Source organism: Lissotriton helveticus, chromosome 5_1 (assembly GCF_964261635.1).
Source record: "Lissotriton helveticus chromosome 5_1, aLisHel1.1, whole genome shotgun sequence".
Classification (NCBI taxonomy): Eukaryota; Metazoa; Chordata; class Amphibia; order Caudata; family Salamandridae; genus Lissotriton; species Lissotriton helveticus.
This window is the reverse complement of record NC_136065.1, coordinates 1,896,805,279-1,896,821,591: the sequence shown is the minus strand read 5'-3', so window position 1 is coordinate 1,896,821,591 and position 16,313 is coordinate 1,896,805,279. Positions and strand designations below refer to the sequence as shown.

The window sequence follows — 16,313 nt, the reverse complement described above, 5'->3', positions numbered from 1 at the left end:
ATCAAGGGGTTTGCAAGAGATTAGCAGACTTAAGTGCTGTGTAGAATGTAATTTTGAAACATTTCTTCTAGTGTAAATGGTACCAACCAGAAGTAGTCCGATTACATTACCGTCCTATTTAGTGTGTCCTTGGTCATGTAGCATCCTTTTGTGTCGCAGGATTATAGAGGGCTCTGCTGCTGGATCCCCAAAATATATTACTTGTATTTACGTACAATAAGTAGTTTTGCAGGGGAATCATCGGTCAGGAAGCCATTTAATAAAGGCTGTTTGTTAGAGCAAATACATCTGCAAAGGCGCACCTAATCTTAAAATCCATAATGCTTTGCAGTGCTTACTATTATCAATGATTTGGAGCTGCGTATCCATGTCAGTACATCTGGCAAACCAGGATTTCAATACATCACTGCGTGAAAAGTACTCTATTGCAGGCGTAACAATGCTTTTATTGAATAGGTCACTGTGACTTCCAAAATTTCTTGATCCTGGTCTTCTGTTCCAGAGGTCAAACTCACAGTCTTGGTAAGGCTCACTAAGAGCATCACTAGTTGCCTTCTGGTTAAAGTATTTCTCTTAAGCCGAAGGTCGAAGATTCACTCCCTGTTAAAGCACTGTCTTTTACATCAGGTGAAAAAAGTATTTACCTCTTCCACATTGCACTGAGCGAGTGAACCAGTCCTTCTCAAAGACACTCCACACCATGCCACGTAATTCCAGTCAGCATAATTTCGCTCAATACCACACACTTCCACACCACACAATTCAACTCTACATGTTTCCATTCCACACCACATAATTAGACAGCAAAACACATAATTCAACTCAGCAACAATTACAAAACACACCACATCCATCCAATCCACACCACAAAATTCCACATCGTTGCGACAACATTCAACAGCTCACCACATAATTAAACTGCACAACATACCACTCCACAACACAACATTTCATTCTGCATAATTATCAGACAGCCCCCTCCACACATTTCCAGTCCACTCAATAGCACATATTTACTATCCACATATTTTCACTGCCCACCATGCCACATAATTCCACACCATACATCCACTCAAACCCACTACACAATTCCACCACACACCGCTAAGGATTTCAATGTAACCCACATAATTCTACTCCACACCACATGCATCCACTCCATACCAAAACACCAGGGTAAAAAACATTGTCATTTACAACGTCAGTAGCTCTAACTCTCACAAATGCGAGACCTATTGCATTGCAAATGCTTGTTTTGCTTGTGTGCAAGGAACATGGAAGGATAAGACACCAAGGATTTAAGAGCTTTGTGGGAAGCATGTTGTGTGACCATGTATTCCAAGGAATAAAATAACCTACACCTCAGAGTTCCATGACCTTACAAAGTACCTTAGCCTGCAATCTTGTTCCTGTAAATGGCCACAGGTCTCATTGGTGGCTCACAATATGCTTATATTGTACAGTAGGGGGTACTTTATCCCCTATGTAATATCTGGTATAATATGATCCCAGTTATAATCAGAGAGGATATTATCAGAGCTAAGATATAATGGGAATGCAACCATTATGTGCCAAACCACTGCAAGGCATCAAAAGGGACATGTGACTGTTTTTTATAGGACAGGGAGATTTCTTCAGCATCCCGTCCCTTGTGCAAGTACATATTTTAGGAAAATTATACAATCCTGAGGCCAGGTTATCTATCACTTGGCCATTTTCAGTCCATCAAATAACCTCGGTATCATTATCTTTTCAGACACTGAAAGTGCCTGAAAGCCCCAGAACAGCTTGACATGTGCCTGTGGCATCAGTAAAACCTGTGCTGTAGTTATGTTCCTAATATGGAACTAGACATGTTCGCTAGAGAATTAGGGTTGCCTGCGGATACTGTGCTAAACTATAGGGGAAAACTTGCGGGTTTGCTTCAGAACAACAAAGGTAATACGAGTCCATTTGGAGAGGTGAAATTCATGCTGAAGGTCATCAATATGAAGTCAAGGAAGGATCCACAAAAATCCTCCTGTTCTTGTTTAACGGGAAAAAAAACAATCTGGCACCACTATAAAGTAAAAAGCAGAAAATAACAGTGCATATTAATCATGTCTCACTTCGACTACGGCAACTCTATTTTAGCCAGCAAGCGACCTCCAACAAGAGACAACTTTGTTACCACTCACAGACTTCTTTCTTGACATTCATTTCACATTCAATATGCCCCATTTAGGATTTCAAATTTGATTTTGTGAGAAATTGTTGGGTTCAGAACACAACCTCACTGTAAGGAGTAGATGTGTTATTTTGCCTAGTAAAGTATGGCACGCCATGCTTCCAAAGTGCTACAACAACAATTGAAATGGAGTCTCAAAGCTCCGTCGTACTGGATTTTGTTTTAAACAACATTAAAAAATGTGTTGCTTCCAACTAACAACAGATTACTGCGAGTCCTTGCTTAGCACATGCACATAACTGATTACTAGTGCTAAATCCTTGTTTTTACATCTGCCTGTTTCCAGATGGTCCACCATTGCTGAACTTATGCTATGGAGACAGTTTTTGTGATAAGGGAAATGTGAAAGTTTAGTACTATCTTACATATTATGTCTGGGAAACGTGTTGCGATTCTATCAATGTTAGACATGTTTAAGGGGTAACTGATTACATTTCATGGAAAGGAGATTTCACATATCTGGATAAGACACACTACTAACTAAATAAGGGAGACTTCTGCTGGTTTCTGGAGAATTGATCTATACATTTTCATGAATAGCATTGCAGGATCACCCTTCTTTTACAGGCATATTACCTTTAATATCACTGAACTGGTGCAATAGGCCGTACTCAGTGTCCTGGTTCATCTGGAGCCTTTGAAGCAGGATCTCCTCCTGGACACAATGGATGTCTTGGGAGTCAACTTCCAGATGCCGGCGCTGCCTGGCACCATGCCAGGCAATTACTCGGAGGGCAAACCAGTGCCGCAAAAGAAGACCCAGGGTTTTTGTGGGATCCCATGACCTACGGTTCCAGACTAGGAAAGTCACAATTGCTCCGAGCAAGGCAATGAGGAAAGCCACTGAAAGCATTGTTCTTAGTCTAAAAGAGAAGCATAAAACATACCTAGTTTAAAGACAAAGAGATAATGGCAAGGAGTTAATGTAAATGTTTCAGAATTGTTAAAAACTTTGCAACTTTTTACTAATACATCACGATGTTTAAAGCATCCATAATTGTCTGATCGCTTGTAGTTTTTTCCTTTTTTAGGGTTGAGCCTCGGTCATGCTCAGCTTAACAGGGATGCCGACAAACCACTGTACTACTATTGTGTATTGTATATTGGAAGAATATGAAAAGGATCCAAAGCAAAACTTTCAGTCTCAAGAATGACAATGTACTCATATTTCATGAACAAAGATAACATTCCTCTTCCTCTCTGTTCCTTTCACTTATTTTTTTTACATTAGGCAGTTCCTTCATGATACACTCTCCTGCCTGCCGACCCTAGTATAAAATCTGAGCCTTCTAATTGGCAATGACTGCAGTCTCATATTGGGATCCACAGTAGATTTCCAGCTTGTAGTTAACCATTTTATTGTGCTATTTAGGGGGTATAAATCTGTTATTTTAAACTTTAGTTCCAGAATAAAGTAAAAAAATAAAATAAAATAAAAGAACATAATGTTAGTACTCTACAAAATAGAGAAGCAACATGTTCCATACTTGTAGGAACGTAGGATCTGCTTTCATGGTCACCCCTGCTTTTTGCTGGTGTCATTATGTTTTTCTGACTGGTCTGACTGAGATCCTGCTAACCAGTTTCCCAGTGTCTGTGCTTCCTCCCTAAACTAGACATGGTGAGTACTTCGGTACACTCCAGATTGGCAACTGGTGTACCCTATATATGTCCCTAGTATACGGTACTAAGGAATCCAGGGACTAGGTACACCAGGGGTCTCCCATGGGCTGCAGCATGTATTATGCTATCCATGAGAAACCACTCAATTAGGACTACAGGCCTGCTACTGCCGTCTGTGTGTGCTAGCACCACTTATGACAGATCTAAGTTTACTTATATCTGAGGTCACTGCACTTAAAACGTGTAAGCCAACCCTAAGGCAGGCCTTTCAATCCTGAAGGCAGGCTGCTCGATTCTAAGTATGAGATGCCCTTGCATTGGCGGAGCTCCCCTACAACCTTTGCAGTCCAATCTCCTGGGTTGTAAGTGCATCATCCATTATGACATATACATTGCCCGTGCATCACTACGTAATGCCAATCTCTAAACTGGCTGTAATGAACCCTCTCATGTTTGGTACCAAACATGCTGTATTCATAACCCCACCGGTGAGGGAGGTATGATTCCCTGCACTGTAAAGAACCTCTGGGAGTCCCTCAATGCTACCCGTACCAGTCTACTAAAATCAGACAGCTGCCAACCAGATACACAATTCTGCCCTCCTGCTGCTGAGCCAAGCTCGAGCAGGGGAAGACAGAACAATAGATATCCTATCACAGGGAGGTGTGACCACCTCCCAGACAGGGTTTAGTGTATTGGGGCAGTGTGGGGACATTTGCCAGCGCCACAGAGACTGCTTGAAGGGCACATTTGGTTCCCTCCTTGCATACTCCAGTTCAAACCAGTTCAGGGAGGCTCCCGCTCTGTTGTTAAACTGGACAAAGGACATGGGAGTATCCTTCCCACTGTCCAGCCCCTCCTCTGGGAGGGACCCCTGAATCGTCCCAACCCTTTACTAAGGGTACTTAAGGGCTTACCTGTGGGTGGGTCCCTAGATTCATTGTGGGACAAGATTCAGATCACATACCACTTCAACCATCTGGGCAATCTGGACCTCTCTGGTCTTCGTTTTGGGAACCGAGACCGCAACTGGGAAGACTCCTGCTGCTCCTGATCTTGTCGTCCTGCAAGTCTGCTGCAAAATCTGTGCCTGTGCTCCATACAGGATCTTCACAGGGCCTGTGGACATCCAAGACACCCGAAGTATTCTCCCTTGGAATGAAGGAACAACTCCCCTGCATCTGCAGGCATCACAACGCAGCTGACCGGTCTGCTGATCCTGGGCTCTGACGGACTCCATAAGGCTCAGCAACACAGGTGGTGGTTCTGCAAATCCCTCGAGGCCTGCACTGTCTTCTGAACGAGTTTGAGGCCAGTATCCCTCGTCAGAACCGCTGGAACAGAACCCCTGTACACTATGTTGACTTGCCGTTGCAAAGTCTTGTTGACTCTCCTCCAGAGAACTTCGGGCCCCACAAAGCTCCAACCTCAAGCATCTCCTGCAGCCAGAATCTTTGCCGGCATCGCATCCTTTGCACCGTGGACGTCTTCATTGGTGAACAGCTCAGGGTCCTCTTGTGACTCCTGTGCCTTTGGCCTGTGGGTCCTCTTGTGAGTGTTTGGCTTCAGTGGGCTCCCCTGCTTGCTTGGACCTGCTCCGACTTACCTACTCTTGGTGAGTCACTTGGACCATGCTGGTCCCGACACTGCACCTTTTTCGTCAACTACATTGGTTGCTGCTGCCAAGGCTTATTGGTGCCCCTGCCGGACAATGACCCTTTGGCACACAACATATGACTTGGACAGCTCGTGAACTGTTCCTGGTCTTCTACAGCATCACCTGATCCGCACAGCTGCAACTTCAAGGGCACTGTCAACCTCTCCTGTATCTATGGCATCGATGGGCATTCGTCTTCCGTGCCTCCTGGCCACTCCTGAGTGGCATATACTGTCCCCTCTGCTTGCAGGTACCCTTCATCCTGAATCCACCTTTGGGTTCCACCGGACTCCTTTGTCTTCTTCTCCAGCGGCATCTTTCCTGAAGTCCTGCATTGTAGTCTACGGCAGTTTCCGACGTCACTTGAAATCTATGCACCCGGCTTCCCTGGTGTAGGTATCCACAGGTGGGGTGACTCTCCAACCTTCCATTTTCCACTGGGTTTCTTCAGGGCCCACTGGGAAGAGTCCTTCTTTAAAATTGCAACTGCGACTTATTTATTGACTAACATTGTGCATGCGGTTGTGTTCCCACTCGGCACACGACCTCCGTGGGGTTCCTGGATAGGATACAATTTGTAGAGTGCACTTATACCCAAGGGTGCAAAGGCGCTGGGCAGAGAGAGGAAAAGAAACACGGAGCCCGCAAGTAGGATGAGAATAGCCATTTTACTGCAATTTTCTGAAAGCTGGAAGAGATTCTGCGTTGGAGATGAAGAAAGGTAGGGAATTCCAGAGTTTGGTGACCACTACCGAAAAAGAGCGACCACTCCCTCTGGCGAGGCCTCTCGGAGAGGCCATTTTTTCGGAGTGGAAGATGTCAAGGTCCTCCCGGGGATGTACCATTGGAACATGGTTTGTGTTGGGTACTCTGTTACATGAGCTGTCACGAGCATGTTGATTGTCCTATCACAGCTCGTGACAGTCTCGTGTTATAAGTTGATAGGGAAGAATGTTATCTTTCGAAGTGGGGGGAACCTGGTGATTCTAGAGACTGTTTTATGCATGGGCATTCTGACACTGGACTTCAACATGAGAAGTAGTGACAAATAAACCTCGTCACTTTCCATCCTGCTTCCTGTCTTTGATTACCGTCTTCCTACAGTTTACAATTGTGATGAGCCTTTGCTATGTAAGGCCTTATAGACCATGCTAAGGATCTTGAAGGGGATTCACTTCCTAATGGGGAGCCAATGCAAGGTCGAACCCATCCCTGGCTGACTGGTGCTGTGGGATGTTAAGAATCAGCCAGGCCGCTACGTTCTGAACAACCTGAAGCTTGTCCAGGGGTGCAGCATTGATGTTGAGGTATAGAGCATTGCAGTAGTCCAACAGAGAGGTGATAAGTGTAATAATGGGGGACCGTTGCAGTTCAGGAGGAATATATACGGCAGCACCTTTCTGAGAGTTCTTAAGATATAGTAACAGGTGCTGACAGTACGGCTGACCTGAGCATGAAAGGCCAGACCCTCGTCGAAAAGGATATCCAGATTTTTCGCTGTCCTAACCGGGACAGGGAGGGGACCACAGTCCATGGGTCACCAGGCATTTGAACAGATGGAATTCTGCGAGCCAAATACCAGTACTTCGGTCTTGTCAGCTTTGATCTTTAGTGAGTTGCCCTTCATTCACCAGATAATGCTGGCCATACACTGGATGAATTTTCATGCGACCAATTCCAAATCATTTGAGATGGAAACAAGGATTTGTGTATCGTCTGCAAAGGAAAACACCTGGAACCCAAATGATCTCATCAGCTTGGCTAAAGGGGTCACATAGAGATTAAAGAGGGTGGGGCTCAAGGAAGAGCCCTGGGGGGCCCCACAAGGAAGACTAAATACCCTTGCTCTAAAGCCTCCGCAGCTGACAGTGTGCATTCTCACAGACATGAAAGAGTGGGGAAGCTCCAGAAGCTTGCCCATAACTCCCACCTCCTGCAACTGCTGAACCAACCGCACCAGGGTAATGGTGTAAAATGCTACCGATAGGTCGAGCAAGATCAGCACTCACCTAGGGTGGTTCCTTGGGTTCACAGCTCTTCTAAGCCTTCTGGGTGCATTCTTGACTTGAGTCTTGGTTCGGATTTCACTATTTTAGAATATGGTTTGGTCTTCCCATGGTGACCACTGGGTATATGTGCTACTTACATGTTCTATTTCCTAAGTAATGTGTTTATATCTCCCGGTAGGAGGTAATACAAGGTGTTAGTAAGTGTTTGTAACAAAATACAGATTTTTAGAACTACACTGTGTGATTCCTTTTCTCTTAACCTATAACCATAAAATTAAGTACTGGTAAAACAAGTTGCTTTACACTCCTACTGGACTCAGCCTGAAGGCTGCTCTCCACAGCTACCACTTAGAGAGCTTTGTAAGGTTGTCTAAGACCCCTAAAATCACCATAAGGGTTGTCTGGATTAGTGCAGGATGCTACACTTACATAAGTGAGCACCATATACTAAGCCAGTCTCTCACATTCATACTCTTCTAAAGTTTAACAGCCAGTTAGGTCGTTTGAATTTGTACCAAAGCACAGCTAAAAGGTAATAGCTAACCCAAGCCAAAAATGCTTAATCTGATATGGCAGAGCCTGATAAATCAAAATACATCATGGGGTTTAGACTCTTGAGGAAAACATGCATGCCCCATAAGCTTTGGCAAAGGTTGCAGGAAAAGACTTTATTTTTGGGACAAGAAGAAAATTGACAAAGGTCAACCAATTAAAGATTAAGATACTGTTGCCACCTTATTAACTCTCTTTCGCTGACAGCGGCTCAGGGCTGGTGATGCGACTTCATTCTTAACAGCGGCAATACATCTCATTTCCATTTAGATTATTTTTATCTACATTTATCTTATCTGAAGTCCTGAAAAACAGGCCCTCTGAGGCCTACACTAGACACCTTTTACCTAGCACCTCAGGAATTTTGGTTGAATCTCTAAATCAAGACTTTTGTTCTCTTGCTCATTCATACTGAATTGGTTGTTTTGTTCCCATTGTTTAATCTGTTGCATATTTTTTTTAAGTTATAATAAAATCAGGACATTCGTATTATCAAATGTACATGAACCTGCATAAGGTACTGATGTTGAGATCGCAACCTACTCCCAAATTTGTAAGTCCACACCACATCGGCACAATTTCTAGTGCAACAATTTCTAACAGTCATACCCTCAGCTGTCTCGACTAAAACAAAAAGGCAACAGTACAATATGAGAAGTAATGAAATAATAAAGGAAATATGAACAACAGACATCAACATTAACTAAAATGCTACAGCATATACAAAAACATTTCTGAGGTACCTTTGTAGTGTAGTTCCTATATCCCTAATACGTTCTGCGCATTGGAATAACATACACTATAGATTTGACATAGGACTGAGGTCAATATGTCTCTATCGAGTATATTAAACTTAATTGTGTGTGTGCAAGCTAACTCAGAGGTCACTAGAAACTTTCTTGAATAAACAAGAAGGGGTTAGTCTCTGACAACCGCATAAAATGACAACTTTGTTTCCCCTAGAATCGAAACAATATGTTCAGAGTCGTGGAAACAATAGATAACTAGTTCACTCAGTCAATCGAGCATACTTCGTTTCTACAGAGTTGCACAGAAATAGCGTGACGGGCGTTTCAATAAAAAGGATTTATTGAACAGTCTTATTTCACATGCAAGAGATATGAACTGCTACAATCGTTAGACAGAATGCAAAGTATAATGCGTACAGCGCAAACAGTAACATAAAATAATACTGTAATAGCATTGTCTGTTGCTATGACATATATAAAAATACATACATAAATAACACAGGCTAAAATACTCAACTGGTGCTTCTAAAATACGCCTACCCCAGTGTACCTAACCTAGGTCTAGTACAAGGGAAGAAGTAGGTGCTGTTTTAGCCAAGTCTAGTTTTGCCAAGAATCTGCCAAAGGGTTCTCTAGGTTCTAATCAGCTCCATAACTTAGAATGAGAGAGGTTGGTATCTCTTTCCTAGTACTCGATTTCCCAACACCCCGCAAGAGAAGTCAGAAACACTGGAGATGGATTCTCGGCAGGAGGATGACAGCGTCTAGTCAGTGCGTCAGATGGAGAGTTGGCTTCCTTCGGGACTTGCTGTGGCGAGCTGCGTCGTGCAAGTAGGTAGTCGAACTGCACCGAACCAAACCGTGCTTTGCCAGAGCAAGTGAAGGTATATTTATACCTTGAAGGTGTTTAGGAATGCCAGAATTTACGTAAAGTTGGGCATTTGAAAATCATGAATGAACTCCTAAGGAATAGATGTTCATGCATAATAAATGAGTTCTTGGAGAAATCAATATCCAAGCAAGGGGAAGTCCCTAACGGCTTAAGAGTCTGGTTTTCCAAGAACTCGTTGTGACATAGATGAACGGATGGAAGTAGCCATTCCTGTATTTGGGTAGCATGGACTATGCCTAAATAAGGACTGGATTTCTATGCCTATATAAAGGCAGCGTGTCAATTGTACCTATATACCGGCACGAATCGGGAAATGCATACGGAATCTAAATCGATACACAACACCTTGGAATAAAACCAAATAACAGCGGGCTTGTGTATTTGTACGGTAGTTTGTGCCTCTCTCAAGGGAACTGGACCCATAAATTATCAAACCTGTATACAATCCGATGAGACAAATCTCATGCAAAATGAATTTGTCAATTGAAAATCTTGGCTGTAGTGATCTATAAGTTTATCATCAAAGGTGACTTTCAGATGTGTCTTTCCCCAAGTACAAATGCTGAATCAAATCTGTAAGTGCACAAAATATACATTAGGGCTGGCAATTGGTTTTTATTGATCTTCATCGGCCTGGTCTAGTTTTGTGGAAAACGTCTTTGCGATTCCTTTGATCTCCATCTAGTTTGAAAACTTTGGCGCGAAGGAGTTAGTGAACAAAACTACTGAATCAAATAAGCTAGAGCTTCCACAGCTGCTATTTGTCATAAGCTTCTTCTCTTCTCTTCCCTACTGCTCAGCTGGAATGTGTGATCACCTCATAGAATGGTTGGTTGCCTGTGTGTGTGTGTGTGTGTGGAGCATCAGTTGGTGAATGCAGGCTGAGCAGCAGGGAGGCTGCTCCTGGTAAGGCTACGCTTTATCTTCCTATCTTCTCCTACTCATCTATCCAGGAACCAAGCCTCAATAAAGATATCCTGTGTATCTTCCATTTGCGACAATTTGGTGACAAACTTGAAGAACCTACATTAAGGAAGACCCTCCACAAAGGATCTAACTAACAGAGGGATCTAACCAAGACAAAGAATCTAAGAAACCGAGGACTCTACTCAACCCTTTCAAACACGTCAATTGAAACTTGAACCGTGTGAAACTGTGAAACACCCTGGTCAGCCCCACCAGTTTCCTTTACTATCGGGACAGCCTACAGCCTGGGCGTTTGTCATTCTTCTACTCTAGGAGCCCGCTGCCACCCCGCTGTCACCTGGAAGACTTCTGGGTTACTAACTACAGTTGGGCAGCCTGTCGTGTTCAAGAGTGTGAGAATTAGCGCCTGCTCGATAAGAACGAAGAGTGTTGGGAGAGGATCCTCAACTGTTGATGTGTTCTCACAAGCCTTACAGAGGAAGTCCTGCCAGCACTTCGTGATCAGTGTTTGTAAAAAAGTGCTACTAGCAGAACTAGTATGCCAGCACATTCGGTTCAAAGCCTTGCGGCTCTACATTCACCAGCCCTAGTAACTTAAAAAGGTAACTTTGTTGTACTTTTGGTGCGCTTTGCCAGAGCCATTGGGAGTTGGATTGCTGCGCAGCCATTTGAGCGAATTGATTTTTGAACTGTGCGCGAGCTGCCCTTTCAAAAGTATCTTCACGTCACCTCCAGCACACACACTCTTATCTCCGTCATAGATTCCTGGGGCTCTTTCGTAGCATCTTCCTTGACGTTGCGGTGTCTCTAAATTCTTTTAGCTGTTGATGGACGCTATGCTGCGCTAACGTGCCATGAGCCACTCGGCGCTACGTCAAAAGCGTCCCGCCATCTTTTGGTTGGTTGTGGCTCATACTACAAGGTGGTACAAATTCCTCAGTGTGCCAACCACGTTCCCCACGCTTGTTCTTACGTGGTTAGTGCGGTATCTAAGCGGCTTGATCAGAGGACTTGGTGACTACCTCCCGTTCGTCTGGTGTGTTTTCCTGCTCAGTCGATTCTGCCACATGTATTTCATCTGGGGCTCAAGGTTCTTCACTGTGACGTTGCAACAGCCTCCTGGAGCCTCCACATGGTCCTGCAATCTCTCATCTCCTATCATGGGTTCGGTTGAGACGTCATTCACCAGGTCTCCATCAGTTTGGAGTATGGGTTTCGAACAGTACTATGCATCATTGTCCTCATTTATGCCGGTATATTATATGCGGTACAAAAGGGGGTGGTGATGGACGGAGCATCTGAACCAATCAAACACTCACACCCAGTCAAAAGATCTGGGTTTAATCCATCACCGTTCTTTAGCCCACTCTGCCACCCCAGTTCAGACATGGCTATATGCAAATCAGTCTGACCCTGTGCCTCATGGGAACAGTCCAGCCCGAACTGCCAAGCCATGCCTTCCCTGGACCGGAAACAAGCTTCCGAGGACCGGTTTCTGGCATTACAGCCGTCTTCAGCCCGGCTTGCTTGAATCCAGTGGCAAAGTGAGCAAGGGACTCACGTCTGAGCATACCCTGCCACACTTATGGCGGCCAAAAGCAGTACAAAAGGGGGTGGTGATGGACAGAGCATCTGAACCAATCAAACACTCACACCCAGTCAAAAGATCTGGGTTTAATCCATCACCGTTCTTTAGCCCACTCTGCCACCCCAGTTCAGACATGGCTATATGCAAATCAGTCTGACCCTGTACCTCATGGGAACAGTCCAGCCCGAACTGCCAAGCCATGCCTTCCCTGGACCGGAAACAAGCTTCCGAGGACCGGTTTCTGGCATTACAGCAGTCTTCAGCCCGGCTTGCTTGAATCCAGTGACAAAGTGAGCAAGGGACTCAGGTCTGAGCATACCCTGCCACACTTATGGCGACCAAAAGCGGTACAAAAGGGGGTGTTGATGGACGGAGCATCTGAACCAATCAAACACTCACACCCAGTCAAAATTTCTGGGTTTAATCCATCACCGTTCTTTAGCCCACTCTGCCACCCCAGTTCAGACATGGCTATATGCAAATCAGTCTGACCCTGTGCCTCATGGGAACAGTCCAGCCCGAACTGCCAAGCCATGCCTTCCCTGGACCGGATACAAGCTTATATGTGCATACGTATCCTTAAGTTACTGTACAAGCTTGCTGCTTCTTGTGTCGCAGTTTCACCTTTGTGTACCATTTTACTGGGAGATTGTATTCGCCAGGTCTCCATCAGTTTGGACTATGGGTTTGGAACAGTACTATGCGTCATCGTCCTCATTTATGCCAGTATATTATATGTGTAGATCTATCCTTAAGTTACTGTACCAGCTTGCTGTTTCTTGTGTCGCAGTTTTACCTTGGAGTACCCTTTTACGGGGAGGTTGTGGGGGTGGTTAGAGCCCCAGTTTAGATTTCAAGTGTAGTGTGTACCCACTCACGGGAAGGTTATGGGGGCGGTGGGTGGCACAGATCAGTTTCTTAGAGTGACTAATGCCCTGTGGTGTACCCTTGTAAGGGAAGGTTGACGGGCGGTTAATGCCCAAGTCATTTGTCTAAAGTGACGTTTATTCTACAAGGTACCTTACTATGGGGAGGTTAGTTGTTGTGTTGGCATTTTACGCCCTTATTCAGTTTACTCTGCTGTATACCCAGGTTTGGGGAGGTTGTACACTGCCATGGGGAGGTCAGTTTTCTAGGGTGACATATATCCTATGGTGTACCCTGATATGGGGAGTTGAGTATAGTGTACCCTATCATGTATAGATGCTCACAATTCCAGTTACAGTTCAATTTTCAAACATAGAGTGCACCCATTTTTGGGGAGGTTGTGGGAGCTGTTAGTGCTCCGATTCTGTGTTAAATGTAGGTTGTGGGTGTGGTTAGCGCTCCAGGTATATTCTCAAACCTAGAGTATACCCTTTTATGGGGAGGTTGTGGTGATAGTGTGTATCCCAAAGTCATGCCCTCGCAATTTTGTTCTTCCCCAAGGTAGGGGGAAGGGGCGTGGTGTTCATTCTCCTCAAGTATTACACCTAGGTATTCTTCCGCGTGATTAGTCTTCAATTTTTTATGATGTATTACATTTATTGTTATATGCACTTTGAAGTGTTTCTTCGCATGCTAATGTTATTCCAGATGTATCTTACCTAATGATTACTGTACATTTCAAGCATGTTTATTTAGGGTGTTTCTTCTCATGCATGTACATTTTGTAATGTTTCTGTTTCCCTTTTCTAATGCAACGTTTACAATGACATGTCCACTATGCACTCCTTAGCTGTTTTAGTTCCCTAAGGAAAGAGGATGTGTCATAAACAACTTCTTGTCCCTTCCCTACTGCTCAGCTGGAATGTGCGATGACCTCGCAGAATGCTTGGTTGCCTGTGTGTGGAGTGTCAATTGGTGAATGCAGGCTGAGCAACAGGGAGGCTGCTCCTGGTGGAGCTAAGCTTTATCTACTATCTTCTCCTACTCATCTTTCCTGGAACCAAGCCTCAATAAAGATATCCTGTTTATACACCTGGCCTGTGTATCTTTCATTTGCTACACTATTCATAACCTTGCACAGTTCTTGCAGCTGTGGCCTCCAAAAACCCACCCGTCTCTGGATGTTTTGAATTTAACAACTATCTATCTAAATGCTTGCCATACCTTCTTTGTTATCAGACTCTTCAGAACCGTGGTGGGGAAGATAAGCTAATGGAGCAGTACAGGTGGGACAACGGACCACTGCTGTCCGCGCAGTCAAATAAACGTGAACTTATAACCCCTGACAAGTCAGACACTGAGTGTTGGGTTCAAAGTATGACAGCTCAGGCCACATTTGAGTCTCCTCTCCTATGGCATAAAAACATGACAGATCCTTGGAGCAAAAAAAATAAATAGTCATGATGAAAAGCAATCATTGAGTGACAAGTGACATCTCTTGAAGCAAATCATTAATCACAGTGTTTTACAAACGTGCAGACGACCCTCATTTATTAACCGATAAGACCTACTGTCCAGTGAGGTAAAGGAAAAGCTGAAAGGAAGCACTTATGGCAAGGCTGCTAACACCAGAAAGCAGAGTAAAAGAACTGGCAAAGTCAAATGTGTTTTAAAGTGAAAAGGTCGTAAAATGAAAAGGCTTTCCCAAGCTTAACTAACAAGTGCAGCTTCACTTCTCACAAACATGTACAGCCATGCAGCAACAGCGCAATCATCCTTCAGACAGTGACAGGCACAACATAGCGGCAGCGCCCGTTTCGATCCCTAACATAAAAGATATACAGGGAGCTAAAACATAGTTTGTTTGAACTGCCTTCAGCTTAACTGAGCGCCGGGTGAGAGCGGGGTTTCTCTCATAGACCATACCTGCCGGGTTTGTGAGCATTTATACCTAGAGGGAGGAAGAGGTGTATACAATTTTCATTTTCGTTCCAGCCCCGGCTTGAGTATCGCTGGACAAGATCTCCTTCCAGCACAGCAACCACGGACACGGCATTCAATCCAAACTTAAGTTACTTGCCTGCGGTTTTCGTGTAGCGTTGCTTAAAACTTCAAAACATAGCTTTCGTGGTGCTGCCTTGTGCCCAGGATACCCGTCTCAACTACTTCAAAACATAGTCGGGAATAAAAGACAAGCACGCTCAGCATTACAGGAAGTGCCTTTTACCTTCGAGAGAACGAGGCGGCCATCTTGGAAGATCACATTAACGGTTCAGTCCAACGCGGAGCCAAAATAAAGATTTTACCAGAAGACTATTGGCCTGCTGTCACTTGTAAAATATTTAAAAATAGACGATGCAATCAGCTATACAATAGTGCGAGCATTGTGGTAACATACAAACATGAGCATTACTGCACTGCTCACACAAGTGTGTGAGCAGGGGCTTGAATATAAATATAGAAGTACAGGTATTCAAATCAAATCAAAATAGTCTTTATTCGATATTTTTCAATCATAAAAGACATTTTACAATACAAATTCTCACTACACTTTACTTAATTAAATAGCAGCATATGCAGCATATGACAGCAGGCCTTGGGGTTATACGGAACTCGTTTTACGGGCACGAATTATCCACCTCCAGTGTAAAAATTTCGACATGGCTATAACTACTAGCTGGGATGTGTCAGTTCTTAAGATCCTAATTGCCTCACTAGCAGTTTTGAAGCCTAACTGAACACAAATTGGTTTGAGCCACGACTTTCTTGGTACATAGTATGCAGGACAGGCAAACAATACATGCCCTATGTTTTCCCTCTGGTCGGGGCAAAAGGGACACACCGAACTTTGATTCCCACGCCATTTTACAGTTAATGTATTTAGTGGTAATGTCCCCAGCCTCATTTGGTGATACTTCTTCCGGTCCCCTGGAATGGTAATCCAGTCCCAATAGGGTTCTAGGGCCGGGGCATGCTTGAGCTCTAGGAAATCAGTAGTAAATGATAAATCTGTATAGCGCCCAAATGTCCTGAGCTCAACCATGTTCCAATACAGCTCACGAAGTATTTTTTTTGGTGGGAAGACATTCCCCACGGGGTCATGCCATAATGCAGATAGGCCCATAGCCGAATAGATTGTTTTAACCTCCCTCATCCACTGTATTTTGTGAGACTTATCTAAGTCTCTAACCTCAAGGAAGCCCTGGGCATACTGCAGGAGTT

The 16,313-nt window shown here is 44.2% G+C and overlaps 1 protein-coding gene across 1 annotated transcript in view; it reads right to left on the bottom strand.

Annotated features, from left to right (window-relative positions):
* Positions 1 to 15,308, bottom strand: part of GHDC (GH3 domain containing) — a 189,915-nt gene extending 174,607 nt beyond the window's left edge. Inside the window, exons 1-2 of the mRNA XM_078645401.1 lie at positions 15,172 to 15,308; positions 2,804 to 3,090 (exon numbers count right to left, since the gene is read on the bottom strand). Coding sequence (XP_078501527.1) covers positions 2,804 to 3,080 — 277 coding nt within the window. The 5' untranslated portion in view covers positions 3,081 to 3,090; positions 15,172 to 15,308. The remainder of the gene's footprint in view (positions 1 to 2,803; positions 3,091 to 15,171) is intronic.
* Positions 15,309 to 16,313: the final 1,005 nt, after the last annotated feature.